Source organism: Pinus tabuliformis, chromosome 1_1, assembly GCF_031772625.1.
Source record: "Pinus tabuliformis cultivar Carrire ecotype Pingquan chromosome 1_1, CPIR1, whole genome shotgun sequence".
NCBI classification, from domain to species: domain Eukaryota; kingdom Viridiplantae; phylum Streptophyta; class Pinopsida; order Pinales; family Pinaceae; genus Pinus; species Pinus tabuliformis.
The window spans coordinates 752,098,403-752,125,009 of record NC_142297.1 but is presented as its reverse complement, the minus strand read 5'-3'; the positions used below and the strand labels follow the sequence as shown (position 1 = coordinate 752,125,009).

Sequence of the window (26,607 nt, the reverse complement as noted above, 5' to 3'; positions counted from 1 at the left end):
TTTGAAGCATCGGTCGTACACCTGTAACAGAGAAGGAAGCGGGGAAATAAGACAATGCGTAAGATAATGCAAAAGAGATGTTATTGTTTTTTTGGTTTCTTTTTTCTTTGTCTTTCGACTTTTACGATGTCAATAATCAGAAGAGTCATGAGAATAAGTGCTAAGAGAAACAATGCTGTGAGTTCAGTAATTTGGCTTATGCTAATGGATTCCATGTTATGTGAAGCGGGGAAGTGTATGTGAATATCCAGGTGCAGAAGAGGCCAATTTATACAAAAGTTCAACGTGTTTGTAAGGTGGTTTTAAGTGTGAATGGAGCTAAAATACTTGAGGCTCGGATGGAGCAGGGCAGAATTTAATGGTTGGCATAAAACGAAAAGCTTACGTTAAGTGAGCAATCGGTGCAATTAAGTGGTCGATATGACATGGGGAGCAAATGGCATATGGAATGATGTATGTGGCGGCAGAAGTATATGCGAAATTAGGTGATGTATCTGACGTTGGGCAATCTTGGTGGTAGATTGGGTCCGACAGGAAATCTATGTCAATATCTAGGTGCAGAAATCTTGAAGATCAGATTGGAGCAGGCCAGTATTTAATGATGGGCATAAAACGAAGACCTTACGTTAAGTGAGCGATCGATGCAATTAGGTGATCGATCTGACATGGGGAGCAAATGGCATATGGAATGATGGATGTGACGGCAGTAGTAAATGCAAAATTAGGTGCCCCTTTGAGTCTGTGGTGGTAGATTAAATATGCTGCTCTTATAGAAGACAGTAGGGGAGCTGCGAGGGGTCTTGGTTTTTCATAAAACATGGATTGTTAATTAACTTGCCTTGCTCAAGACCATGAAGCTAGATATATTCTCTAACATCAAGACAAGAGCCAAGATTACAAAACGAAGGCAGAGTAACCGCCAAAACAGTACAAGTTATACTTTTGTCTCACATCAGCTGAACTTAGAGATACATGATTACTTCGGGAAATGCTTATGTGATGCAGAGTAACCCGATATGGGTTGTTCACTAATTACAAGCAGGTTATGACATATCAGTTATTATGGATATGAAATAGGTATAAGTAATACAAACAACTGAATACTTTACACAAGGTATGTTACAGCATTAGACCTAATTAAAACATCTATACACTTTGAACAAGCTAGTTAAGCATAGTGATTACCCTTTTTCTATATCACTAAGCATGGGTTAGAGATTACCATTACTTTAGATGATAGGCTCATGTGTTAGTAATACCATGTGTTAGTAATACTATGGTAATTACAGTACCTATGTTCTTTATAAGGTGTTTATGCTAAAGCCTTGGATTTACACTTTCATACCTGTATACCTCATATGTTAAGTATGTGTATTTAGCTATATTAAGCAGGATCTGTAAGCATAAGTAAGTAATTCCATATTAGAGATAATGTAAACTTATTCATTAGGTAGAATACGGTACTCTATTCAAAGCTATTACTAGCTTATGACCCTGTATTAGTCTAATGGGTTTGGTTCATATACGTTTACCATTAGTACACAACATAGCTCGAATAATGAAGTTGAATCAATTAGGCAAGTAAGCTTAACCTTGTTGAAACTTATGACTAGAGATTGGTGTATTCAATGGGTTTAGTTCAATATGCTTATACCTAGTATACTCATTAAGCAAGAGGTTTAATGTCCTTGTTGCTTACTCTATACAAGCTTATAAGATATATTCAATGCCATTAGTTCAAGCATAGTGATATCAATACTTAATAGTAATCACCAATCTGTACAGTGTTGAATCCATTGTATTTATGGAAATAACTATGATCTGTTTAAACGTTTGAATTAGGTTAAGGTTATCGTATTTACCCTAATCACTCTTATTCAACCATATTGTTCTCGTAACCTATAGTGGAACCAAAAATGGCTATGCTCAGCCATATATAGGTGAAACATGTATATTTCTTTTCGACCTATAATGATTTTTTATGTTTGGAAAAGTAGAACATTTTATGCGTTTTGACCATTTACAAGTAACTAATCTCAATAACGTTGTAACTAATGAAAGGTCCATAAGGGAAAAGATTAAAATTTAAAAAATTCCAACCTTGCCATAATGGAAATCTTCAATAATTCTAGGCCTCCTTTATTCACCTGCATTGCAATGCAATGGCATTTAATATAAAATTACTATTATAGAAGCAAAAATGCCATATATTGTCACCCTTAACTTCAATGAAGAAGCACTTGAATGTATGGAGCAAAGCCGCCTCCATCTCCTTCATCTATATGTCCTTATTTGTATGTTAAAATTGAGGCATCTTCAAGTTTATCTGCTAGCCTTGTTTAAGCACTTCATAAGAATGGTTAAATCATTCTGAATCTGGTCTCATTTGATGTCCTGCAGAAATAAATCCATCAAATAGCTAGATTTTAACATTGTCACCTTCAAAAATACTCCATGAACAGAAGAAACATCCTCACCCTAAAAAATACTCCATGAACAGAAGCAACATCCTCAAAATTAGCCGAGGCTTTTTTTTTTAATCAAAACAATGAAAACCAGAAAACTAAATTCTTCACCTCACTACCAAACTGTACAATGCCTCTTAAATGGTCAATCTTCAGCCGTAAGAAATTGTACTTCACAACATCCACACTAAGCTTCTAAGGTATCATTCTTGAAGGGGCTATGGTTTTCATTGTGTGATACACTTGTGATACCTAGAACATGCAAATGGTACAAAAGCATGAATTGAGCACATTAAAAGCTACTCCTATCAATGCTATAAGTGGTCAAACTCTAAAGTTGTCCACATGAAATAAGCAGAAAGTGATAGGACAAATCTTTCCACTTTTAATATTAAACTTCCCTGATGTCCACTAATGAACTAAAATGCAGTCAACAAGACCATAGTAAAAGACACAATTGAGAATGCCTCATGCAACTCCAAATTTAATAAGAGATACTACAAGAGAGCTACACAGGTTCAGAAAGCAAAAATAAAGAACAGATGTTGCTAGCCCAAAATGACACAATTGCAATAGAAATAGTTACATGAGCACTATATACCAAAGATCTGAATAAGTAACATGAAAACCGCCGTGAAGCTTACATTTGACCTTGAAAATAAGCATTTCTTATGACAGACTGTAACATGTGAAGAATACAAGACAAGCACGAATGCTAACAATTAGGACATTAGTGCTGCAGTCGAGCAGAGACGATAGAAGCATAAAAAATGCGAGTTGTAGCACCATCGCGGACCCAAATGCATATTTGAAGCATCTGTCGTACACCTGTAACAGAGAAGGAAGCGGGGAAATAAGACAATGCGTAAGATAATGCAAAAGAGATGTTATTGTTTTTTTGGTTTCTTTTTTCTTTGTCTTTTGACTTTTACGATGTCAATAATCAGAAGATTCATGAGAATAAGTGCTAAGAGAAACAATGCTGTGAGTTCAGTAAGTTGGCTTATGCTAATGGATTCCATGTTATGTGAAGCGGGGAGGTGTATGTGAATATCCAGGTGCAGAAGAGGCCAATTTATACAAAAGTTCAACGTGTTTGTAAGGTGGTTTTAAGTGTGAATGGAGCTAAAATACTTGAGGCTCGGATGGTTCAGGGCAGAATTTAATGGTCGGCATAAAACGAAAAGCTTACGTTAAGTGAGCAATCGGTGCAATTAAGTGGTCGATATGACATGGGGAGCAAATGGCATATGGAATGATGTATGTGGCGGAAGAAGTAAATGCGAAATTAGGTGATGTATCTGACGTTGGGCAATCTTGGTGGTAGATTGGGTCCGACAGGAAATCTATGTCAATATCTAGGTGCAGAAATCTTGAAGATCAGATTGGAACATGCCAGTATTTAATGATGGGCATAAAACGAAGACCTTACGTTAAGTGAGCGACTGATGCAATTAGGTGATCGATCTGACATGGGGAGCAAATGGCATATGGAATGATGGATGTGGCGGCAGTAGTAAATGCGAAATTAGGTGCCCCTTTGAGTCTGTGGCCGTAGATTAAATATGCTGCTGTTATAGAAGATAGTAGGGGAGCTGCGAGGGGTCTTGGTTTTTCATAAAACATGGATTGTTAATTAACTTGCCTTGCTCAAGACCATGAAGCTAGCTGTATTCTCTAACATGAAGACAAGAGCCAAGATTACAAAACGAAGGCAGAGTAACCGCCAAAACAGTACGATTTATACTTTTGTCTCACATCAGCTAAACTTAGAGATACATGATTACTTAGGGAAATGCTTATGTGATGCAGAGTAACCCGATACGGGTTGTTCACTAATTACAAGCAGGTTATGACATATCAGTTATTATGGATATGAAAGAGGTATAAGTAATACAAACAACTGAATACTTTACACAAGGTATGTTACAACATTTGACCTAATTAAAACATCTATACACTTTGAACAAGCTAGTTAAGCATAGTGATTACCCTTTTTCTATATCACTAAGCATGGGTTAGAGATTACCATTACTTTAGACGATAGGCTCATGTGTTAGTAATACCATGTGTTAGTAATACTATGGTAATTACAGTACCTATGTTCTTTATAAGGTTTTTATGCTAAAGCCTTGGATTTACACATTCATACCTGTATACCTCATATGTTAAGTATGTGTATTTACCTATATTAAGCAGGATCTGTAAGCATAAGTAAGTCATTCCATATTAGAGATAATGTAAACTTATTCATTAGGTAGAATACGGTACTCTATTCAAAGCTATTACTAGCTTATGACCCTGTATTAGTCTAATGGGTTTGGTTCATATATGTTTACCATTAGTACACAACATAGCTGGAATAATGAAGTTGAATCAATTAGGCAAGTAAGCTTAACCTTGTTGAAACTTATGACTAGAGATTGGTGTATTCAATGGGTTTAGTTCAATATGCTTATACCTAGTATACTCATTAAGCAAGAGGTTTCATGTCCTTGTTGCTTACTCTATACAAGCTTATAAGATAGATTCAATGCCATTAGTTCAAGCATAGTGATATCAATACTTAATAGTAATCACCAATCTGTACAGTGTTGAATCCATTGTATTTATGGAAATAACTATGATCTGTTTAAACGTTTGAATTAGGTTAAGGTTATCGTATTTACCCTAATCAATCTTATTCAACCATACTGTTCTCGTAACCTATAGTGGAACCAAAAATGGCTATGCTCAGCCATATATAGGTGAAACATGTATATTTATTTTCGACCTATAATGATTTTTTCTGTTTGGAAAAGTAGAACATTTTATGCGTTTTGACCATTTACAAGTAACTAATCTCAATAATGTTGTAACTAATGAAAGGTCCATAAGGGAAAAGATTAAAATTTAAAAAATTCCAACCTTGCCATAATGGAAATCTTCAATAATTCTAGGCCTCCTTTATTCACCTGCATTGCAATGCAATGGCATTTAATATAAAATTACTATTATAGAAGCAAAAATGCCATATATTGTCACCCTTAACTTCAATGAAGAAGCACTTGAATGTATGGAGCAAAGCCGCCTCCATCTCCTTCATCTATATGTCCTTATTTGTATGTTAAAATTGAGGCATCTTCAAGTTTATCTGCTAGCCTTGTTTAAGCACTTCATAAGAATGGTTAAATCATTCTGAATCTGGTCTCATTTGATGTCCTGCAGAAATAAATCCATCAAATAGCTAGATTTTAACATTGTCACCTTCAAAAATACTCCATGAACAGAAGCAACATCCTCACCCTAAAAAATACTCCATGAACAGAAGCAACATCCTCAAAATTAGCCGAGGCTTTTTTTATTATTCAAAACAATGAAAACCAGAAAACTAAATTCTTCACCTTACTACCAAACTGTACAATGCCTCTTAAATGGTCAATCTTCAGCCGCAAGAAATTGTACTTCACAACATCCACACTAAGCTTCTAAGGTATCATCCTTGAAGGGGCTATGGTTTTCATTGTGTGATACACTTGTGATACCTAGAACATGCAAATGGTACAAAAGCATGAATTGAGCACGTTAAAAGCTACTCCTATCAATGCTATAAGTGGTCAAACTCTAAAGTTGTCCACATGAAATAAGCAGAAAGTGATAGGACAAATATTTCCACTTTTAATATTAAACTTCCCTGATGTCCACTAATGAACTAAAATGCAGTCAACAAGACCATAGTAAAAGACACAATTGAGAATGCCTCATGCAACTCCAAATTTAATAAGTGATACTACAAGAGAGCTACACAGGTTCAGAAAGCCAAAATAAAGAACAGAAAATAAGTCCTTGAATGGTGTAGGACCTTTAGTATGAAAGAAGCGGCAATTGATACAATAAAAGTTTCCAGTTTTAACATGAACTAGCAGAGGAGGCCAACAATATAATTGCCTCCATTTGTCCTTCCAGCTCTTGTTTCTGTCCAGCCTTATTTTCTAAAATTGTTTAACAGGTTTATGTTAAATGAAACAAATCTTACAAACAATTGACCAAACAATAACTCAATATCCACTTTCCTCCCTTGCAGTAAGGAACTAGGGAAAAGAAAAGCTTGGGACTAATTAGTGTCACAGTATCCAAAAACTTTTATTCAACTAACCTCGTAAAGATCAATTTCCTCATCTGGTGGAAATCCAGCCATCGCATTCAGCTTTGTAATAATTTCTATTGGCTTGCCCAGAGCCTTGACAAAAAGCCTCCCAACATACCTGAAAAACAATATTCTATTAGGCTGGAATAAGCCAACTAAATTCTGATAAAAAATCCATATTTGGAAAAGTATATGAGTGGAAATAAAATGCACATTGCATACCATTGTGAGAACAGTTGATTTTTTCAACCAGTTTGGATTTCCAATGAATGAACCTGCAAAGAACAATCCACAGATTCCTTCACTTCCCAAGTAAGGGCGACGGAAGAGGGTCGTTAAGTCGTATCCGTTGACAGAGGCAAATAAAATTGAAGAGTAAAAATGGAAAAGACTTGCAGTTTTCCCTGAAAAATTGATACTGCCAAAATAATGATTCTCAGAAGTGCCAAAGAGTCCAGATTCTTACAGAGACTACAAAGTTGGATGCTTATAAAATTGTGAGGAAAAAATGGAAAAGATTTGCTGTTTGCCCTGAAAGCATGATACTTATATGCCCAAAAAAATGTTCTCAGAATTGCCCAATCTCGTGTTTTTGGAACATAATCTTTGCTGTTTACAAACTCTTCATTCAAAATTGACAAAACCTTTATACGCATTTTGTCAATTTCTTCTTTTGACAACTCCCCTGATCTCACTAGAGCTGATGTTCTATTAGTATTATTACCATTAAAGGTTGTGTTGCAATTACAGAATATAGGAAACACGGTATATGATTACATTGAGCTATAAGCATAGATACATAGATATGAGTAATTAAGGTTGTTAATTAGTTATGGTAAGATAGAGGACCATACTTTATTAGTAATTACTAGCATATACAAAGGCGGTCAGAGTAAATCACCTCAGGTTGAGAAGTTTTTTGTGCCTCGCTCCATCCATTATCGCAGAGCAATTGAAGCTCACAAAACTGTACCATACCTAAAATTTCTTAGTGAAACCGGGATCTCTGAAAAATCCAAAGCTACTTGCAGTCTTGCATATTTAGCTCATAAGATTCTGATAAACATAAAATATCTTAGTGAGACCAGGATCTCTTAAAAATTAAAAATTCAGAACTACCTGGATTTTAAAAACTCTGAAACTATAATGTAATGAAAACGCTACTGGCATATTTAGCTCATAAAATTCTGATAAACCTAACATTTCTCGGTGAAACCTACTTGGATTTGAAAAACTCTGAAACTAAAATTCTGAAATTATAATGTAATGAAAGCCCATGAAACTGTGATAAACCTCAAATTTCTTAGTGAAACCAGGATCTCTAGAAAAAATCCAAAGCTATTTGCATATTTAGCTCATAAAATAATGATAAACCTAAAATTTCTCAGTGAAACTTACTTGAATTTTAAAAACTCTGAAACGCCATACCTAAAATTTCTTAGTGAAACCGGGATCTCTGAAAAATCCAAAGCTACTTGCAGTCTTGCCTCTGCCTGAACTCTTCACTGTGTGTTCTGTTTTTCTAACTCAGATTCCGCTTTCGTATCGACCTTGATCTGTTCATGATGGCCCACAGCAGAGGATGTAACTTGAAAAGAAAAGAGGTGAACATCAACAAAATTTTAAGAAGATTATAGTTTATTGCACTCAGAAAAGCCAGATTCTGTTACAACCTGGTAAGATCTCAGACAGGATTATGCCCAATTTTACAGTTAAAAAGTATCTATGCTATTTATATTTGTGAAGATATACAACCTGGTGTGAATGGTACATGCTCATCAGATGTTTCTGGCATGAGAGAACAGATGAAATCATCAGCATATCCTCATTCTCATTGGGACATTCATACATGAAGGTATTCACTCTTCAAAAGGAGAAGAAAACACAAAATTCAGAAATTTCCCCATCTTAACAGTGATGTTCTTTGCTTACAAACCATGAGTCTTACCTCTTCACCCCATTTAGTATCCACCTCATAGTTGGTACTGATCAACTGCAGAATATCCTTGGTTGAATTGTTTAAAGATTCTGAACTTGCACCGCCAATGGCACTGACAACTGATGCAAGAAAAGTTGGGTTCTCACCAAACGTTTCATTCAAGGTTTCGTATGATATTTTAGACTTCTGATGATGAAACCCTGGAAATTCATGTTAAAAATAATAACCATTAAACTGGATCTCTGGACCCAGAGAAGGAAACTGACCTTTAAAAACATAAAAACAATAACAGTAAAAAGTATATAATAAGCTTCAGGACTGAATTTGAAAGAATTAATGATCTGGGTAGTTGCAACCTGTTGGTTTTGCATGGCTGTTGGGATACTGTGACCTTGGTTTACTTCTAAAAGGAGATTTTCTCCTGTGAACACAACCAGTACCGAAGTAAATAGGGCCCTGAAGCCCATCTAATCCTCTTATGACCACCTGTAGTGTGCATTACAATATCTCAATATTTAGTGTTACAGTTAGAAAGATTGAAATTTTTGCAATAATACTTCATTGGAGAAAGACAGAAAACTTACATCAAAAGTGAAGGTCATCCTGTGCCATAAATATCATGTTCATCAATGCCACTAAAATGCTGTGGAAACTGTACAAAGCATTCATTTGAGGCTCGTTATAAAGTATTTCATTGCTTTCCTTATCACTGCCAAAGCGACAATGATTGTCGAGTATTCAACAAAACACGTTCTATTTGATTGAGCCGGGGTAATTTTCAATTATGGCAAAACTAGGCTTCAGATTATATTATGATAAAAATACGTCCATGGACCATGTGGGCCCTCCCATGAGGGCCACATGCCTCACCTCCTCCATAACATAACATGCAGGGCGTAAACCATGCCACTTAACCTCAGCTCCATGGGCTATGGCTGGTTCAAGATACTAGTATGTTTCAACCAAACTCATTGCTCATATAAAACACGTATTCTCCATATAGAGATGATATCATGACATAACAACAACTATTCCACCTTTCTCTGGCTCCAACCTAGACAAGTAAGCCAGTTGAGCATCTGCTTCATAAGGTGCAACAACAAACTCAACTCCTTCTGTCTTAAGGATCTGAATCAGGGAAGAGTTCAAAATGTCAATCAGCACAAAGCTTTTAAGAGAAAAAAAATCAAAAATACAAATGATAGATAAAGTATCAGAAAATAACAAATAATGGACTAAATAAGTTAAGGATTTATTTTGAGCTGAGGTTAAGGCATGATAGCCTGAAGCTTTGAACAGAAAATTAATAACATACTAAAAAACAAAGAAAGTTTAACAACTTCATGGCAATAGCCAACAAATTTTGTAGTCGGCCTCAGAATATCCAGATGGAAAGCATTTGTGGTAATAATTTGATAGTTGAATAGAATAAAAGACAACATATATTTGATGCAATAATACCACACCTAAGAGTACAGTGGGCTGCAGAGGGTGAAAATCCATGCTCATTATGGAAGAACCCTGGTTTAAAGTTTGAGCCACAGTCTTTGGAAGGTCATCTTGTGACTAAGCCCTACAGGGCCTGCATAGAGGTTCAATATGTTATAGTAAATATACATCTTATTAATTACATTAAACAAACATCTTAGATATCACCTGTTAATGGGAAACTGTACACAAAAGCATACACACCGATCATACATCTTATTCAAAAGATATGTTATATTCTCAAGGGCACTTGTGTCTGTTGCCATGTGTTGTTAGAAATTGTGTAACCCAGTAAACTATACTGTCAAACATATTTTATGCAATTTCCTTCCAGTAGTATCAACCACTTGCTTTCTCAGTAACAACATTGACCTCAAAAATACAACATGCTAAAAGTAGCACCCTTAGTCCACAAATTGACTAACTTTGTGGTGAGAAAAGTCCCCAAGATTTTTTGGGCATTTGTCACTACCCTGGACAGCAGATGAAAAAACACAAAATGAAAAACATGCATAGATTGACATTCGAACTAAAAATTGCAACAGCTTCCCATGCCAAATGCATTTGTTGTAGATCATATTTCCTGTGCTTTTTATGATGTCGATGATATTATTTAATTCAATAACTCCGTTCTCAAAGAACATCTCTTTTCTTGGAATGGACAACAAAATCTATGTACACAACACAATTATAGTTAATTTCAGACAAATAGGCAAAGAAAATTGAAGCCTATATCATAATATTATGACAAATGAACCAAAGCACATTAAAAGGAATTAGTATTATGAAGCTATTCACTTACAGAGAAACGTAAGTTCTCCCGGCTGAATTGTGACAATTTCGTTAGTCATGACTAGTTTTATGCCAGGTAACCTGTATCCTTGAAGTTGGCCACTGACAATATAAATAATATCGAGTTCACAGAATGATCAATTCACACACCTACAATCCAAGCCACAAGAAACAATCAGTTATAATCTAGCTCACAAAAGCCTGAGTTTGCACAGAATTCATTGTGTGCTATTAAGAGACAGATCAATGATGGTGCACTATAAATAGTATATACTATTGTCAAACGAAAATCACTTTGTATTTATGCATTCTACAGTTCTATCAAAACCAAATTATGAAAATGAAACACAAAAAAAAAGAGTGTTATATATTAACTACAAAGGACACCAATTAAAAAGTTTCAAAACCTTCTTGCGTCCGCAAATTGACTAACTTTGTGGTGAGCAAATTTAGCACCCTTAGTCCGCAAATTGACTAACTTTGTGGTGAGCAAAGTCCCCAAGATTTTTTGGGCATTTGTCACTACCCTGGATAGCAGATGAAAAAACACAAAAAGCTCATATTGGACATTCATTACTTATGATGCATTATGATTATGGATTCCTTATAGGTGATAGGTAGAAACAGGCAGCAAGCAGCACATACCTTAATGACACAGCTATATAGCTATGAACAGGGAGGTATAACAAGAGATTTTCTAGCTTACCTCACCTCCGTGGGCTATGGCTGGTTCAAGATACTAGTATGTTTCAACCAAACTCATTGCTCATATAAAACACGTATTCTCCATATAGAGATGATATCATGACATAACAGCTACTATTCCACCTTTCTCTGGCTCCAACCTAGACAAGTAAGCCAGTTGAGCATCTGTTTCATAAGGTGCAACAACAAACTCAACTCCTTCTGTCTTAAGGATCTGAATCAGGGAAGAGTTCAAAATGTCAATCAGCACAAAGCTTTTAAGAGAAAAAAAATCAAAAATACAAATTAATAACATACTAAAAAACAAAGAAAGTTTAACAACTTCATGGCAATAGCCAACAAATTTTGTAGTCGGCCTCAGAATATCCAGATGGAAAGAATTTGTGGTAATAATTTGATAGTTGAATAGAATAAAAGACAACATATATTTGATGCAATAATACCACACCTAAGAGTACAGTGGGCTGCAGAGGGTGAAAATCCATGCTCATTATGGAAGAAGATGATTTGTCCCATGATAGATAACCTGCAACAAGTTTATTAATAAATTAACTACGAATGTTGAAAACAATATAGCCAAGCACTCATATTTGCGTCAAAGATACCAATCAGTTTAAATTAACTCTTCTGAGTGCAAAAATTGACAAATTAAACATGGGACAACAAAAGCTAAACTCTCAATTTGAAGAATGAGACAAAGTTCAAACAAAAATAATACTATTCAAATATCTCCTCGCCTGGCTGACCAACTGGCCTTGATGTTTTCAAGAGATGTTCAGAATCTGCAGACTGGTAATCTACTGGTGGGGTGTTGACTGGAGGGGTCCTCGGACGCTTCACCATAGTAGCTAAAAAATGATTTTTACAAGAGTTTTACTAAGGTTCTATGGTCAAGAATGAAATATTTCTACAGACTATTTAATCACTACATATCAAAGTATTTGCAAAACTTTGAGCAAAAAGACTAAAAAAAATATATCGCTATCTATACAAACATGCCATTGCTATAAAATCGAAGAAATGAGATTGCATCCCAGCCAGAGGCAGAGACAACTTACCTGGACTTGTTGCCGAACTAAGCATACTGAGGTGGGATGACGCCTGTATTGGGTCGTACACAGTACTTCTCTGGAGATGTAGTTTTCACCTGTCATAATAGAATGCAGCAATAACCTCTGGTCATCTTGTTAAAACAAGTCTCTGAAAAGTGGTCCGTTAGTCATGACTAGTTTTATGCCAGGTAACCTGTATCCTTGAAGTTGGCCACTGACAATATAAATAATATCGAGCTCACAGAATGATCAATTCACACACCTACAATCCAAGCCACAAGAAACAATCAATTATAAACAAAAATAATCTAGCTCACAAAAGCCTAAGTTTGCACAGAATTCATTTTGTGCTATTAAGAGACAGATCAATGATCTCATGTGCTAAAAGTGAATTCCTCCCCGGTGATCCAACAATATTTGGACAATCCATCCAAACACGGTAATTGCATGCATTCAAAAGAAGGATTTTACCCTTGACCAAGGAGGAGGGAGATTCTGCCAATAACCAAAGTTTAATCAACGATCCAAATAAAGCCTGGAAGCAAAATCAAGAACTGACCGACAGTATACTCCTTCGCCTGCCCAAAGAAGAAAATAAAAGATTCACATCAATGCCAAAAATTTCAACACAGAAATCGAAAATACATAAATTCATCTGCAAAAACCCTGCTAATTTCAGAGGGCGAGGCAATAAACTATGTGAATTTGCAGTTCTATTATCTTCAAACAAATTTAGCAATTTCAGAACAAACACGGAAATCAGACAAATACCTATATCTGTGGGGGTAGGAAAACGCAGATTTTTCGGAAAAACTGAGTGTAAATGCTTTGAATTTGCAGCTCGGAAAGAAAATATACTTACATGTATCTCAATATTATGGCCGGATCCTCCTCCGCTTGTCCGCCCCTTCACAGATTTATAACATGCCAACAAAAGTAAGCTCTCAACTGTACCAGCTCTCAACTAAGAAACGACAATGCAACATGAAATTTCAAATTTAAATAAAAATAAGAAAATCAACCGATGTCAATAAAAATAAAAATGAAAGTCGAAACTTTTATCCACCTTGTGGGCCCTACATGACGGCCATGTGCCTAACACCTATCTCCCTAGCATAACACATGCAAGCTCTACAGCAGGCCACCTAAGGTCGCATCAGGTTAACAGCTGTGATCAGGGAGATTGAAACCTGAAACCCGAGCAACAAGATTGAAACTAGTCTAACATCTGTAATCAGGCTAACATCTGTGATCAGGGATAAATAGCATTACTCAATAGCCGGGTGGTGATTTCATGTATATCGCCTAAGGATACGTCTCATCTTCGTCTACGAATGGTATTTTCAAATGGGAAAGAATGGTTTAGTAAACTAACTAGTATGCTCCGCGATGAGCCGCCTCACTAACCTCGAATACGGCTGAACACCCATGTAGCAGCAGATTCTGCTTTCGGTTCTTACAGCAGCTTTATAAGATATATATTAGTATACCCTATAGAGACAGAAACAAGGGTAGTGAGAGCAGATCCTACAAAGGCAAAGCAAGAAGCTAAGGCAGACAAGCCAGCAATATCCCTTTCAACTTCTTTACCAGCACTAGTTGCAGTACCAGCAGAGTAAGCATATGAGCCAGTTTCGGGTCCTATTGAAGCAACACCACCAGCCACTATATTCGGCCCCCCACTCAATTAGGTAACTGAACGATCGGAGGTTGAAAGCTCCGTGAAATTATTCCCGTTAATCGGAATTAGTCCATCCGGTGATTGCATTAGTGCCATCCATTTCCAGGTATTCCATTCGCAGAAACCCGACAGAGAAGCCATACCCCTGAGCAAACAAGCTCAAGAAGCCCGTCCGCACTGTCGATCCAGCACCAAAAGCCCGAGGCGGCAAGAACATAGGCGGTAGGCGGTGGTTCATGACACCTCCCGCCATGCACGGACACCTGCACACCTGCAGCACCAACACCCGTTAACATCAAACCTTAGCATACCCTGCAAACAAAACACCCGTTAGCATACCCTGCAAACAAATTAATGTTAACATTAACATGGGCGGAAGTAATGCTAACATTAAAACCAGACACCCGTGACGGTTAGCGAAAATGCACCGCGCTTATAGCTTTTAAGCTATGGTCGAGCCTCTTCCGCCTCGGGAAGAGGCCAAATAAGATGGCCAAGCTAGGGTGCGAATGAAACTTAGGCATATCCCCGCTCTAACCGCCGTATAACAGAGAAAGAAAGCGCTGAACTAATGCTAAGTCGGGGCATAACGATTACTATAGTCCCTGCCGGATGCCAGATGGCAGGGACTAATAAGAAATAACAATACTTAATAGAGTACATAAAAGCATTTAAGAAATAAGAAATAACAATACTTAATAGAGTGCATAAAAGCAAATAGGGAAACTATTTTTTTAAACTGTTCAACAAAGAACGTAATGACCACAAATTGATAATAGATAAATAGTCTTTGTTTCTCTCTAATTTTTTATTTTTTATAAATTATTAGCTAAATACTTGAGTTGGCTTGATTTTTAATAGATAATAGTGATAAGTATAATGATTTGGTTTTTAATAGATAATACTGATGAGTATAATGATTTTTTATACATTTGTATATGTTAATATTTACATAAATTAATGATGGTCTTTTTTATAATTTTATTATTAAAAATGGTTAATTTTTTATTGTTTAAAAAATAAAAATAAAATATATACCAATTATAATATACATTTTCATCATTATAATTATGATTATAAGTATTGCAAAAATATATAATAATAAATTTAAAATTATTTATTATATATTTTTTAATTATTATTTATTTTCAAATATAGCTTATTATTGCTCATGGGACTTTGGATTGATGGTGAATGGGTGCATTGTTGAGACACTCTTTGCAATATGTCACTGGCTCAAATCCCTCATGGGTGCTTACTTACCCAAAAAAATATATTTTAGTATTATTATTTTGATTTTTTAATATTTTATTTTTAAATAATGGTTTTAAAATTAGATAATTATTATTCCTATTATAATATTTTCACTAGAATGAAATAAATAGATAATATTTTAATATAAACAAGAGCAAAATGAAATATAATTATTATTAACATTTATATTGTTAAAATTATTATTTATATTTAGTAAATCTCTAAATCATTTTGTAATTTTTTTTTAAATTTGTTATTACAATTACAATAAAATAATATTGATTTGTGTGTGTTTTTTTAATTATAATGGTAAGTCAGATAATTATATATATTTTAAAACTTAAAATGAATTTGAATACTCAGGTTCTTTTATGGTTATTTTCACTCGATTGTTGAAGAATATTTTACACATTACCCAAATTTTTAAAGATTTTATGAAAAAAAAAGAGAAAAAATAATTATCTAGATTTTTAACATATTATATTTTTATTTTTACAATGAAAAAAATATGTATTCACTTAATTTTGTAATATAAAAATATATAATTTTTTTATAGTAGACAAAATTTAGATAATTTTATTAAAACCTTATCATATTTTAATTATGAAATTGGCTATAAGGACAATAATTATTGGATGTTAAAACTTTGTCCTTATTGGGTGTTAAAACTATGTCCCTGAACATCTTTAAGGAGCATATTTCTCTTCATAACTAATGCTTTTGGATATTAGGTTATAGCATGTTTCCTTACCTCAAATAAAAAAGAACTTCTAGACTTAAAATTAAATTTTATTTCAAATTTCAATACTACAACCTATTAAATGATTTCCACTGAATCTAATATATCAAAAAGATATAAAAATAAAGAAAAAAATATTAAATAATTTTTCTATCGCCTTTATAAACTTTTGCTAAGCCATTTTCAGGACATATAGAATATAAAAAAAATGTAAAAACAAAAAAATAAATAAATTTTCATATATAATTTGTATATTTTTATACTATATTATTACGATAATTTATAAAAATATAAATTTCATAGATTAATTAAATTGGAAGACTTTGAATATTGTGTAAGTTTTCTGTTATTCTGTTATTAATTACTTTTAAGTTTTGATTTATAATCATCTTAATTATTAATAAAGAATTCAACATATTTTTTTAAATAATTAACTTTTAAATATGCTAAATAAATATGAGTAATGAAACATAAGGAATTTGTTTTTTAAATTAAGATATTGTTAAGTAATTTGGGCCACGTCTTTAAGCCTTATTATAGTACTGTACTTTTAAATATATTGATTATTTATATATTTATATGCTATATTATTATGATAATATATAAAAGTATAAGTTTCATGAAATTTTAATTAATTTTTAAGATTTTGAATATTTTGTAAAAAAATTATTATTAATTGTTTGTAAGATTTAATTGTTAATTATTTTAATTATTAACTAGATATTTAGGATATTTTCTTAAGTAGTTAAATCATAAATAAAAATAGTACAAGTTAATAATGAATAATTAAATTAAAATATATTGGAGTGTATTCCAAATCACTTTTTAAGTTAGATAATAAATTGAACTATGAAACTCCCTTGTTTATGAGATGAGGGAACTATTTCCATTCAAAGTGTATCTCAAATATAATTTCAATCAAATAGACTAAAAGTTATATGCACACAACTCATGTTTAGAAATAATTCATATTTACAAATAAACAATCACATGCCACTAAATAACTCTGGCTCTGGTTAATTTAAAAAATATAATTTATATAATTTAAATAAAATAACTCTGATTAATTTAATTTATATAATTTAAATAAAATAACTCTGGTTAAAATATAATTTATATAATTTAAATAAAATAACTCTGGTTAATTTAAAAGATATAATTTATATAATATAAATCTTTAAAAAATAAAATATATATTTGAAATAATAAAAAATAACACTCTCATTCAAAATGTTCTCATCCAATTTCAAAAGAAATTAAAACATATAAAAATTGGAGAATGCGTTTTATTAATGAGCCCTTTAATTTATCGCGCTTCAGGGCTTTTGGGTTCTGACGTTTGATTTTAACCTTGGTTCGGTTTCTGTAGAGAACAGCAATTCGTTTAGAGAACCGGAGCCTCTTACCAACAGGGTTGCCTGGAAATTTTAAGATAGATCATTCTCATATTTTAAAGAATGGAATGGAAATTCTTCAAAGACAATTCCAATATAAACCACATTGTAATGAAAAACTAATTTAATTTTTAAATAAATAGTAAAAAATCATACAATCAAGCATAAGATAAAAAACATATTAGTTTATTTTTTCAAAATAACAGGTTTGCTTTTCTTCAGTAAGAAAAAAACATCTGTTTGCTTTTTCAAAATAACAGGTTTGGTTTTCTGTGTGTATGTATAGATTGAAGATTTTTCCCGTATTGGATTCTATGATATCACAATACAGGGCCATATTCAACAAATCCGAAAAACTGCGTTGATGGCGTTGTGAATGGAGAGTCACCCCTTTGACAAAGGAAACAGTGCACACATAGACAGATAGGAAACTAGCATTAAAACGTCCAGAGCTGGCCTCGCCGTCGCGCCCATGCACGAGCTCTGAAGAAATCTAACACTATTTTATCTATTCTAAAATCACTCATGTAAAATGACTTTCAACTAACACATTCTTCCCCAAATTTTTTTTCAATAAAACATGAAAATAGAGTATTTTTTTGTTATTTGTAAAAGATATTCCTTAATTGCAAAAAATGAAAAACCATACTGTTCGTTGTACCTGTGATGGCAAGTTCAAATATATAGTCGACGTGATAGATAATGTTTGCCGTTTCTTTTGGATTCGCATTCGTTGTAGCAATATGGTGCAATATGCACCTTTCAACATCATGCCCTTACACCACCGGCCTACGAACCGGAACCTCTTTGAGAAACAGTCCTCCACTCAACTTTTCACTTTCTGCCATCCAAAGGGAAGTATTTTGCTTTTTAACTACAGGAAAAAAAATCATGGCGGTACATTCCTTACACAGACTAGATTTGAACTGGCCCATTCCATGTCAGTTTTGCTCATAATATGTCATATTCATAGCAGGAGATTATTGTTGGACTTTCAACTTTAACTTTCTTTCAAGATGCCTACAAGACACTTCGTAGGAAAATGTTGATCTCAGATTATTTTCGGCTGAGGGCGACTTGGCCGTCAAAATTCACATGGGGGGTACTACTAAATTATGGCCAAGGACGGTCCATGGACACCCTGTTGGTTCGACCTTATCCACTTCTCTGTAGAATCACGAGACATTATTACATAAATGAACTAGTAAGTTCTTTGGTGACATAGGATCACAGAACTTCCCGAGAAGAAATACATTTATCAATGGTACCAGTTTGTAACAGTAATATGCGAACGCACGTTCGTAAAGAAGGTTCTTCATTGTCTAGGATTTCCAGCTGTTCGGCCACTTCCAGCAGGTCTAAATTTTGTTTGCAATGCCCCATACAACACTAACCATAACCATAGAAAAATCTTATCTGTTAAGAAACAATGTAGGACTACCCTTTGATCATTTCGCTAATCCTCCTAATTTGCATGAATCATACCTGGTACACTAGTTAATTAAGTAGATATTTAACAATATGACTTACCAATATACGTAATACATAAATCAGCATAGCTACTTAAGTGGTGGATATTCAATCAACAATATAAGCATCATTATGTTTATACATATTTAATCTTAATTTTATTTTAAATAATAATGGTTATTTATAATGATAAGAAAATTAGTATATAATTTAAACATATATAAATTTATTTATATATATATTAAGAATTATGTAGTATTTATTACTATCTCATAATTGACATTGCATTTAGAGACATTTTACAGATGGGGTAGATCTCACTTAAAAACTTAAACAGAAACACATAAACACGTAAATACATAAACATGTAAACATAAATGTAAATGTAAACAATGTTTAACATTTAACATTTTTAATCTAATGTCATCCCTATTTGAAAATCAATCTAATTATTATTATGTATAAACACAATATAAATTTAAAATATAAAGGGGTTTAAGAACACTCAAAAAAAGTATAGAAATTAAATAAAAATATAAATGAACCAGAGGTATGATAAATAAATAAACATTTTTTTATATTTACTGGAAAAGTCTAGTAAATAAATAAAATCTCTTTTTATATTTACTCCATAAACCTCTTTATTATTTAAAGAAAACTAAAAAAAAGGGTTTTATTTATGTAAATCTTATGGGCCAACTACCCTGCGACAAATAATTATTAATACCATGGGACAAATACCATATTTATAATAGAGGTATGGTAAATAACTAAATATAAAAGAAGTTTAAAGAGGTATGGTAAATAAATACAAATATATCAAATAGGATTAGAAACCAACATCGAATTATATACCAAGCCTATGGGCGAATTACCATGGTAAATAAAAGAGATGTGATAAATAAATAAAAATATAAATAAACTAGAGGTATGGTAAATAAATAAAACCTCTTTTTTATTTACTCCATAAACCTCTTTATACTTACTAAAACTAAAAAAAAAAGGTTTTATTTAGGTGAAGCTTATGGGCCAAATTATTATTAATACCATGCAAAAAAATATTATTAACCCTAATATCAATATTAAAAGATTAATATTATTATTAATAATAAATTTAATATTCATATTAATATATTATAATATTAATATTATTATATTTAAGAACTTTGCATTTGTACAATATTAAATTTTTTATATTATAATATATATTAATATATCATGATATATAATAACTCTAGAAATATATGGTAGGGAAGAACAAAGACATAGATTAATAGAGGTGGAGACATAAGGGGAGTGGAAAGGGAGAGTTGGAGATAAATTGAATGAGATGGGAGAGGAGGAATGAAGAGAGAGGAAGCTAGGAGAGAAAGGGAGAGAGAGGAAGAACGAGAGACAAGACTTGAGAGAGAGAGGATGAGAGTGCTGGGGGAAGTGAGGATTGAACAACAAAGATATATATATATATATATATATATATTTATATACATAGAGAGAGAGAGAGAGAGAGAGAGAGTGACAAGGGAGAGACGAAGAGAGAGTGTGTATGTTGGGGGGTGAGATAAAGAGACAAAGGAGGAGAGATGGAGAGAATGGGGGAGAGAATTAGAGAGGAGAGAGGGAGGGATATAGTAATAGAGTTGGAGGGTGGAGAGAGAGAGAGAGATAAAGGGAGTGAGGAAGGAAGACAGAGAGGATGTGAGAGAGTGGAGAGAGGGACGGAAAGAGAGATGGAGTTGGAGGGTGAGTGTCACAACCTTAATCTCATAGCATAAATGTCATAGTAAATTTTTTTTATATATATATATCCATACATACAATAACATAACCATATTAGCAATGGTTCATAGAACGTGGCTGCTTGTCTACCAAATAGACAGCCATCCCACCGGAGTTGTGTGTACATCCTACACCTATGTTTCACCGACCTGGCTATAAGTCTAACCCACAGCGTGTATTAACTTGGTGCGGCCTTTCATGGTCCTGCCGCAGATTACACAGATGCCAGCTCACCCTGATCTTTTAGACACTCATCCTTGCGGGGGGTATGTGGCATGATCTGGCTCTTATGGCCATGTGACACTTCGGAGACGGGAATCTCAGTTCCGGTGCATTGGGTTCCCGCCTTGCTTCGACGGCTGAGATCTCATCCAGAGATCGGAGGATTATTATGTTTGCAAGGGTTTGAGAGGGTTTATAATCACCCGCCTACAGATTCGGGGTTCATTTGCGCTTTAAACCTCTCGGCTCTGGTCCATCATTTCTCCTCAGAGTTAATGTCACCTGCAATTTTTCTTCATCCGGCAGAAGCATCCGAGGCTAAGACTCTTCCTGTTCTCAAATCGCCACAGGTAATGCTTCGGGTTTGACACTTATATTATTGCTTAGTCATTGGGTTTTCTGATTACAACAATTTCGCTCTGAATTGATTTCTCGGCTCCTGTGGTTGCAGCCGTGGCCTGCAACTCTTCGGATGGAATTGGAGTGGCTTCTTCCTACGGTTCCACCTCCTCATTCACAGGTGAGTTATGTCTATTCTATTACTCTTTCGCAACAGAGATTCAAAGCTCAGTTTTTAAGCTATGGCATGATTTCATATGGTTGCAGACCGCCATCCTACTGCGGGTTTCCTCCTTCCAACTTCTGAGGTATTTCCCGTAGAGGGTCTTTGCGGTTACATCTCTATTGCTGTCGGGTTTTAGCAGAGAGTCTTTGTTTATATTCCGAGTTCTATTCAGATTTATAGCTGGTTCTTTTCTGTTGTCTTCACTATAGCTGCCACACCGGCATGCCGAGTGAAAGGGTTATCTCTGTTTGTGTTAAGGGGTTACGAGTCTGGCTTCCATGCCCTGACCGGTAACAAACCCCATGAGGTTAATCCTCAACCCATGTGTACATTTGGTCTTACTTTCAGGGTTTTACCGCACAATACTGTAATTTTAAGTTCATGGCGTCGTAGACTGGTTACGCCTTCAGCGTTCGCACTTATTCCTGGTACTGTGAGACTGTGTAAGCCTCTGGTGATTTATGGTTGTTTCATATAAGTTTGTTTTCACATGTATTTTAGTACCAATGCGAATTATGGGGTTTATTCAGCATTCTATTTTGCTTGTAAATATATTTGCACCCGAATGGTCAATCTAGGTTATGATATTGACTCAGATCTTGAACTCTATTTCCACTATGAGTTTACCGTTTTGTTTACTGGTTCGGCATGCTTGTGAAAGATTGTGACCTGTGTTATATCTCCCTTTGTTACGGGAATGCCGCATAGATGTAATTGTCTTACAGATATAGTCTCAGCATTTCGATGTTTAAAAAGATACAGGTCTCGCTCTCATTTGTATACAGAAGTACATATATGTAAATGTAACCTTTGTTCAATATTACAAGCTTCAGTTTGAGTTTAGATGAATAACCCGTATTTGCTTTTACAGGTATAGAACTTTGCATTTTAGCTGTAAGTCTCATTTGAGACTACATGCGCAGATCTTGATTAAATGTAAGGAACATTATTTCCTGGTTATCGTTCTAAGAACTGGGTTTTGCTACCATAATGGTCGCTCTCTGTCACATATCTAGACAGTGACTCTGTTTATTGAGAATCTTCGTCTATTCTGTTTCTGTCCTCATTTATTTACTCAGATAACGTTGGTAAATAGTCGCACCCGACTTCGGTCAGTGCTCCTCTATTCTCATCCAGGGTCCTAACCCTCATTTTCATGGACACATTGCAGTATTAAAAATGTTCTTTTAAAACTCAGTATCGTTTTTGTTTTCGATATTACTACTATGACTGTTAAATAGCTTTCAATATTGTTTCTGTTTCACTATCAACGTTACAGCTGTTGAATAGCTTCCAATATTGTATTTGTTTCACTATTGCAACACGACTGTAGAATAACTTTCTAACCTTGCTAGTGAAGGTATATCCATCTGTTATTACATAACCAGATTTCGTTTACTCTTTTCCGGTACCGATATTCGGTTTTAGCAGAATAGCTAGATGTAGCTCTGTTTTACAGTAGCGTTATCTCAGACCCCGGTCTGCTATGGACAATCTGTCCCCTAACTCCTGGTCTACATTTGTGCGTTGATATTAACACTGCTACAGTATCTAGGAAAATGCTAAACATGTTTTCCTGTTTAAATTACTGTAATCATCTGTGCATTTATTTCTAGTCAGAGACTTCACAGTTTGAAACGTACCTGGTTCGCCAGAGCTAGGAATGGTTCTCAAACAAAGCAAGTCACCTGAACATAATACTGCTCGTCCACCCAGCCATGAGACCCATTCCACAAATGGAAGTCTCCCCCCGAGCCATCTTGCAGACCTCAAGCCCTCAGCAAGACTCTTGCACTCTCAGTGCTTGGTTATCTGGTCCTAACCAGACTTAACCAGTTCTTTTCCTTTCTTGTTTCTTTTCCTTTTTGCTTCCAAAGAGGTTTTTCCTCCTCTGCCTGTCCACACAGCACACCATTCTCCATCCCCTTCTCTTTTCTCCTATCCCTGTTAGGGTGCTCCCTGATCCATTTAACCAATGCCAAGAATTAGTTGTAACTGATATGTAATTTAAAATTACTTTTACGCAGGTTTGATTAACTGATCGGTAATTTAAAATTACTTTATGTGGGGTTAATCACAATAGGTATATTACAGTGAGAAAGAGGGAGTTAAGAAGAAATAAATAGAGAGAGAAAGGTGGAGAGAGAGAGAGAGGAGTGATAAGGAAGATAGAGAGAGAGGGATAGAGGATAGCAGGAGGGAAGAGAGATAGAAGTATGTGAGAGGGAGAGAAGGGGAAGAGAGAGAGAGAGAGAAGGATAGGAGGAGGGAGGGATAGATAGATATATTGGAGAAAGAGAGTGTATGTATTGGGGATGATATAGATAGATAAAGGGAGATAGAGAGATAGATGGAAAGTTAAGAGAGAACAAACGTGAGATGGAGAGAGGGAGCAAGGGGTAGAGAGATTGATATATATGGAATGAGAGAGCATGTGTGTTGGGGGGTTGTGATAGAGAGAAGAAGGAGGAGAGATGAAGGGAAATATTGATATATATGAAGGGGGGATAGGGCGAAGATTATTTCTTGCACTAGATCAATTGATTTCAATGTAGATGGTGATTTCTAATCCTGTTCTCTTGGTTTCACTAGATGCATTGATTTTAGTGTAGGTGTTGATTTCTAATGATATTTGATTGCTTTCACTAGATGAATTGATTTAAATGTAGACTATTTCCAATCCTATTTAATTTCTTTCTCTAAATGCAACATTGATTTCAGTGTAGATGGTGATTTCTAATCCTATTTGATTGCTTTCACTAGATGCAATTATTTCAATGTAGATGTTGATTTCTAATAATATTTGATTTCTTGCACTCGATGCAATTATTTAAATGTAGATGACTTCTAATCCTATTTGGTTACTCGCACTAAATGCATTGATTTCAGTGTAGATGATGATTTCTAATCTTATTTGATTGCTTGCACTAGAAGCATTGATTTCAATGTAGATGATGATTTCTAACCCTATTTGATTGCTTGCACTAGATATATTGATTTCAGTGTAGATGGTGATTTCTAATTCTATATGATTTCTTACACTAGATGCGTGGATTTCAATGTAGATGTTGGTTTGTAATATTATTTGCTTACTTGCACTAAATGCAGTGATTTGAGTGTAAATGTTGTTTTCTAAACTTATTTAATTGCTTGCATTAGATGCATTGATTTCAATGTAGATTATGATTTCGGATTTGATGTAATTGGTTGTATTATGGTGCATTAATTTTAAAGCGATTGGATTAACATTGTGCATTGATTTCAGTGTAATAAAAAAAAAATATTAACAATTTACATTGATTTTTGTGTTATAGTAACTGAACCTATTAATATTGGAGAGAAAGAGAGATAATATGTGATGTCTATTGCAATAGTGCGAGCTAAATATTTAAATGGTTTATGATTTAAATGTCCTTTTCATATAATCAATATGAAAATATGACAAAGGTAACAAGGGTGACAATAAGAATAGTAGAAGAAAATAGTTTGAGATTAATCACAATGAAGACTATTTATGATTGACTATATTCTTATTATTCACATTTTCTATCATTGAACACTATTACATTGTCAGTTTACATTCAATTTTTTTTTTCATCATATTTCATCATTAAAGTTTTTAACAATATCTATCATCTCAACAAACTGAGGTAACTAAGGAAATTTAAGATTAAAATGACGAGATTAATGTGAGACATATTTACCATATTTAAAATTATTATATTAATATTAGATAAATTTACATATTATTGATACAATTAATCATATGTTGCTTAGATTTTCTTTGGACACACACGACTGAAACCAACCTAGATCCCTCTTAACTCAAAATCTATCAAGCTCTGAGAGGGATCAAACATCTTGAGGTGAAAACCTTTCCTGAAGTTTTGCACTCAAAAAAGAGGTATGCACTTCAAGAGATTTGATCCCTGTTGATGCTTGATAGATCTAGTATTAAGATGGATCTAGGCTAGTTTATAAATAAGTATTTTTCTAATATGATAGTTTATCAATACTATATGTTCTATTCCTATAGGTCATTTAATGTGACACTTGTGCATTTAATAATTTTTTAATTAGCAAATTTAATTAAAAGGGAAAAATGAAACAACTACTTTAGAAATAAATTTCAGCCTTTAATTTTGTATAATATCAAGAATATTTTAGAATATTTTATTCAAGTTAAATCCATACCTTCCAATTGATAATTATTTTTAATTAAATTAAAATTCTAAAAATTTGGATTTCAAAATAAATATATCTATCGGAATAATAAAATACCAAACGAATGAACAAATTAGTAAATTCAACTACATAGCTTAATAGAAATATGGTGGTGATGACCTTATTGCATTAGAATATAATTCATACTTAGTGTAACATTTATTACAAGAAGTTATTAGCCACCCTTCATATGCTTTAAAACAATATAGATTCATTTTAATAATGGATCTATGAGGTGCAAAGTGTTCTCAAATCTGAAATCTTTCAAGATACACATTTTTTAGAGTGCAAAACTTAAAAAAAAAATTGCACTTGGACAGATTTGGTGCCCCTTACACTTATATATATATATATATATATATATATATATATGGGTAAGGGGCATATATATATATATAGGTAGATATAGATATAAGGGTAAGGAGTATATATATATATATATATATATATAATTTTCATGGTTGAAATTGAATTTTTTATACCATTAAAGGAGTCATACTTTGAAATATCTTTGGCCACTTCGATAATGTAGACAACATAGCTTAGGTTTTTATTGTTGGATTTAATACAAAGTGACAAAGAATATATGTGAAGTTTGTTTCAATCATGTATGTACTTTGGCTGCTTGGATTGTGTGGACTACATAGTCTAAGTTTTTATTGTTGGATTTCATGCAAAGTGACCAGATAATATATGTCAACAAACACTAAGA

The 26,607-nt window shown here is 33.8% G+C and overlaps 2 protein-coding genes and 2 long non-coding RNA genes across 8 annotated transcripts; all 4 read right to left on the bottom strand.

Moving 5' to 3' along the window:
- Positions 1–2,118: 2,118 nt before the first annotated feature.
- On the bottom strand, positions 2,119–2,976 carry LOC149216188 (uncharacterized). The gene is made up of 2 exons (XR_016250538.1): positions 2,577–2,976; positions 2,119–2,394 (listed from the first exon to the last, which is right to left on the bottom strand). It is a non-coding gene; the product is annotated as an uncharacterized LOC149216188 (long non-coding RNA).
- A 2,414-nt stretch (positions 2,977–5,390) lies between these two features.
- On the bottom strand, positions 5,391–7,554 carry LOC149216187 (uncharacterized). 2 transcript variants are annotated; one of them, XR_016251096.1, is made up of 5 exons: positions 7,493–7,554; positions 6,814–7,009; positions 6,601–6,709; positions 5,849–5,989; positions 5,391–5,666 (listed from the first exon to the last, which is right to left on the bottom strand). XR_016251096.1 is itself a non-coding variant. In XM_089392715.1 (4 exons), the coding sequence occupies exons 1-3, from the start codon at positions 7,528–7,530 to the stop codon at positions 6,620–6,622; spliced, it is 324 nt and encodes a 107-aa protein (XP_089248841.1). In that variant the 5' UTR covers positions 7,531–7,554; the 3' UTR covers positions 5,391–5,666; positions 6,601–6,619. The 2 variants fall into 2 exon arrangements, 1 of the variants encoding a protein (XP_089248841.1); XM_089392715.1 differs by lacking the exon at positions 5,849–5,989.
- Positions 7,555–8,020: 466 nt separating this feature from the next.
- On the bottom strand, positions 8,021–9,439 carry LOC149216186 (cellulose synthase A catalytic subunit 7 [UDP-forming]-like). 4 transcript variants are annotated; one of them, XR_016251095.1, is made up of 5 exons: positions 9,115–9,439; positions 8,887–9,016; positions 8,540–8,730; positions 8,347–8,455; positions 8,021–8,147 (listed from the first exon to the last, which is right to left on the bottom strand). XR_016251095.1 is itself a non-coding variant. In XM_089392712.1 (5 exons), the coding sequence occupies exons 1-5, from the start codon at positions 9,130–9,132 to the stop codon at positions 8,114–8,116; spliced, it is 438 nt and encodes a 145-aa protein (XP_089248838.1). In that variant the 5' UTR covers positions 9,133–9,439; the 3' UTR covers positions 8,021–8,113. The 4 variants fall into 4 exon arrangements, 3 of the variants coding, with proteins under 3 accessions (XP_089248838.1, XP_089248839.1, XP_089248840.1); XM_089392712.1 differs by having other exon boundaries at positions 8,021–8,179; positions 8,347–8,379; XM_089392713.1 differs by having other exon boundaries at positions 8,347–8,379.
- Positions 9,440–12,726: 3,287 nt separating this feature from the next.
- LOC149216185 (uncharacterized) lies at positions 12,727–13,535 on the bottom strand. The gene is made up of 3 exons (XR_016250537.1): positions 13,430–13,535; positions 13,039–13,145; positions 12,727–12,829 (listed from the first exon to the last, which is right to left on the bottom strand). It is a non-coding gene; the product is annotated as an uncharacterized LOC149216185 (long non-coding RNA).
- Between the last annotated feature and the right edge of the window lie 13,072 nt (positions 13,536–26,607).